At 45.9% G+C, this 3,995-nt stretch overlaps 1 protein-coding gene across 1 annotated transcript; it reads left to right on the top strand.

The window, feature by feature from the left end:
* The first annotated feature begins 2 nt into the window (after positions 1–2).
* Positions 3–3,995, top strand: CSUI_004177 (uncharacterized protein). The gene is made up of 2 exons (XM_068064370.1): positions 3–989; positions 1,956–3,995. The coding sequence occupies exons 1-2, from the start codon at positions 252–254 to the stop codon at positions 2,265–2,267; spliced, it is 1,050 nt and encodes a 349-aa protein (XP_067923657.1). The 5' UTR covers positions 3–251; the 3' UTR covers positions 2,268–3,995.

Genomic DNA, 3,995 nt, shown 5'->3' with positions numbered 1-3,995 from the left:
CTTCTTCCTTTTCATCTTCTTCAGCTTATACAACATATGAACCACCTCCTGGGGTATCAGACTGTCGTACTTTTGCAGGAAGTTATACTTTAGCATCTTTATCTGTTGTCCCTGGGACTGTCACAGAAACGATCAAATGCCCAGCTCGAACTCTTTTAGATGACGCCCGGCAATGGAGTGCTGCATCGATCTTCGAAGATCTAACGGATTCCATCTGTCCTCTCATAGGCCCGGGAATCTCGGCTAAAGCTATGAGAACCTCACGTCCTTTTGCGAGAGAGTTATGTCTCTTAGATCTCTCAGGGACTTATGGTTTATCGACTTCTTCAAGACGACAGGAGCAGCGACTCTTATCTTCTTCTTCTTATGACGAAGGAGGTAACAATTCTTTTTCCTCTTCTCCTCTCTCATCTTTACCCCGAGGTCTGCAAGTCTCTAAGAAGCTTATCCGTGTGTATTTTGCACCTTCATCTCCTCTTTTCTTTATTGACGGAATCCGTCGTGGCCAGAGATACTTGGGCCCAGCGGATTTGACTGCGGGTATGAATCGACTGACAATCCCCTGGGTTCAGTGGCATTTAGATCGACAAGCGTTTCTTGAGAATAATCTCTCTGCTATGAACATTTTGCGTGCCGATAAGCAAGCAGCTTCGACGGTGACTGCCTTCTTCAGTCCATCTACACCCGCTTCTTCAAGAGGAGAGAGAGGGGGGTATGGAGATGGTTCTCCTTCTCGAAGTTTATCCGCTGTTCAAAATGGCCCTGTGACGCGTCCTGTGAATGCTCTTATGGTAATGAGATATGACAATCTAGATGGCAAGGCATCCTATGACAGAGGAGTTGGACCAGGCTGGAGGGGACCGGGGGATGTCTATCCACCAAGAAGGACTCTTAATTATTTCGAGATCATCATGCACCTCAACCCTCTTCCCCCTAGTGCTGCTGCGGCTTTAGCTATGGAAAGTGAACTGGGAGATTTCAGTGCGGAGGTAAGGGGAAAGAAGAGTATGAAGAGAAACAAGAAAACTGACAAAGAGAAGAACGAAAAAGGGGGAGAAGTTCATGGGCAGGGGGCTCAAAGCAAAACGCGTGAAGAGGAAGGACAGGAGAAAAAGATAGATGACAGCTCTTGGGGTCTTCTGTTCTCCACATCTGTAGCTACTACTTCTTGTATGAGAGTTGTTAGGGGACTATATGTCGGTCGGTTATCTCCACCACGTCTTCCCTATTTTTTCTTTCTTCTCTCTTTGACTTCTCTTCTTCTCTTACATGACTTCAGTATACGAAGAATAGTCTCTTCAGGCGCTTCACAGAAGCCTCACGACAGCAGTAGCTCTTCAGTACAAGCGTCTATCTCATCGCTCAGCTATAGACATCCATCTCTAGTCTTCTTTCGCAGGCGTTCTCGTGTGGAAAGTGAAGATCTAGGTAGATGAAGAAGCTCAGAAGATCACTCCGTTTTCTCAGCTCTTCTCTTTTTTCTGCAGCAGTCATTCACGTATTCTATATATGAACTGTGAAGTGTATAGAGGGTGGCGTATGTATCAAATTTCAAGGACTGCACATCGGGCTCTCTTCCATCTTTCTTCTTGTCTTTCAGTCTACCTAGCTTTCCATGTGAACCCCGCTCTACACATAACAGTCTGTCTCTCTAGCATTTCGACCTCGAGAATCGCGCTCCTCGGCCTTATATATGAATATGCTTGTCTGTGTGAATACTTGTATGTAGAAACGAGTTAGGCACGTATGCATGCGTATGTGTGTTAATGTGTATATGAATACATATGTACGTGTGCATATGTATGTATGTAGGAGTGGAGATATGTATATATGTATGTATATACATGATTCTAGATGTATGCGTGTGTATATAACTTCCTGAGTATGTATGGATATGTATGCATCTTTTGTTTCATTTCTGTTTGCTGTCTTTGTGGTGATGTGTTTGCATGCAGCACTATATTCGGTTAACAGCCCTTCGAGATCCGGATGATCTTGACGAGAATTTTCTTGTGGCTTTCTTATCAGGAAAGTCGCGGAGATCCTCGGATGGTGGTGGTGACAGTACACCTACACCTATGATATGGCTAGTTGCATGCGTCGCTGTCTTATGCTTATGGGCGATGCTCTCCGCCTTCTTCTGTAGCTCGACAATCTGCTGGAAGAGAGCTAGAATTGATGGGAGACGTGGCCCTTGGGCGGTTGGCCCTGCTGTCTCTGGCCCGGGCGGGGTTGTAGGTGCCGGATCGGTTATCGAGGCTCCTTAGTTTGTTTTCTTTCTTTCTCACTCTTTCTTTCTTTCTAAGAACAAGATAGAACACGAAGAAGGAAGGGAGTTAGTCGAAGTTATGCTTTTTGTTTCATCATGTTAGAGATGAGGGTGCTCAGAAAGAATAGAACAACTTCTTCTTTCATTCATGTAACGCGACTCCAGAAGTAGCGAATGTATAGAGGTGGTAGGATGGATGGATGTAATGTATGTATGCGTGTTGAAGTTTTCCTAGACAACGTGCAAGCCAAACAGAGCAACAGCTTGTCATCCATGTATATGTGTGTCTTGTATGTATCTATATACATGCCCATACAGTTCCGGGTCATGTGATTCCATCTAACTCTAGTCCAAGATTGACTGAGGAGGGCAGGGGCGGTGAAGTGGTAGTAGTACTGTGGTAGAGCCCTTATACAAGATAAACGACAACTTAGGGTTACCAGGGGACATATGAAAGGTAAGCAATCTGCGCTGCCGGGTATAGAGAAACGATACAAGAAAGAACGTTTTGAAGCATTCATGTGCTAGCGAGGAGCATGATGTAGTATGAGCCATCCTGTTGGAAGAAGCTTACAATGCATGAAGGCTTTTCGGTGACGTGTGTGATATCATGAGCTGAATCTTTCTTTCCTTTGGAGGGAAAAAGGGGGAGCGGAAGGAGGTCTTTTATCGTGTCTATTAGAGGTAAAGAGATACAAGATAAAGGAAGAGGGACGATAGAGTTGGTTCAAAGCATTTGTCCCCGAAGCCAAGAAAACACAGTGAAAAGGCGAGGAAGAATAGCGATGTCCTCAACTGTTTTGTTGCTTGGTATAAATGAAATACATGTATGTATGTATGTACACGTGTGTTACACCGTTGAAGAGCGCCGCTGCATGTACGTGTAGGTATATACGCCTCTCTGGGGTACTCCGGAAGTTCATCTTTTCCAGTTGAAGGCTGGGCATGACTGACACCCCACCTGTGCTCTACAGGCCGGGGGTCGCTGAGTTGTTGTGAGTGGTTTAGTTTGCTTAGAGTGCTGTGCTGATGAGTACCCGATTGCTCTTTCTGTTTTCGCGACTGGGTTCTTTGGAACCCTTGGGATGGAGTTATCATTCGTCCTCGCTTGCTCGTGGGATTCTATAGATATCTATAGATCTCCTGTAGAATAGTCCAAGTCGTTGAAGGCAGAGAGGAGAGAAGCAAGGGGGTGAATGCATGCATGCATACGTGCACGCGCATGCCAGGTATGTATGAGGAGCAACAACTGGGGGACCCTATAGAGGAAGGCTTCACAGCTGCTCAAGTCGAGCCTGGAAAGTTTCACTATACAGATTATCTCTTCTTCTTGGACGGTTCACCTGATTCCGTTGAAAGAAAGACACACAGAATGGCCGGGGAGAAAGAGATTTGACAGACGCCGCACTGCGAGCGGGAAGAGGGGGGACGAAGACATTAATAGGCTGGTGGAAAGAGTGCTAGGGTTATGCTTTTGTTTTTTATCATCTTGGTTCGTTCTTAGTCTCTGATCAAATCATGCGTCCGTTCTTCATGTCGCTTTCTGCCCAGGCTGAGTCTTCTCCGAAAGAGAGAAGAGGGGGGCATCTGAGGCAGAAGTTCCTTTGTCGTTAGCATTTTACATGACGTCTGCTGTCGTTGTCGATGCTTGTGTTCTCTCCTGATGCTTGATGTGTTGTGCATCTTTCCTGTTTTCCGCCGTCTCTCTTTTCTCCTCATGACCCCC

Source organism: Cystoisospora suis (assembly GCF_002600585.1).
Source record: "Cystoisospora suis strain Wien I chromosome Unknown contig_1917, whole genome shotgun sequence".
NCBI classification, from domain to species: Eukaryota; Apicomplexa; class Conoidasida; order Eucoccidiorida; family Sarcocystidae; genus Cystoisospora; species Cystoisospora suis.
This window is presented reverse-complemented; position numbering and strand designations above follow the sequence as displayed.

What these genes read in the sequence shown, in the direction of transcription:
- CSUI_004177 (XM_068064370.1), top strand. Translation starts at nt 252, where the DNA reads ATGAGAACCTCACGTCCTTTTGCGAGAGAGTTATGTCTCTTAGATCTC. An exon ending in TGGGAGATTTCAGTGCGGAG is followed by an intron (nt 990 to 1,955) that starts GTAAGGGGAAAG and finishes GTTTGCATGCAG; the next exon opens with CACTATATTCGGTTAACAGC.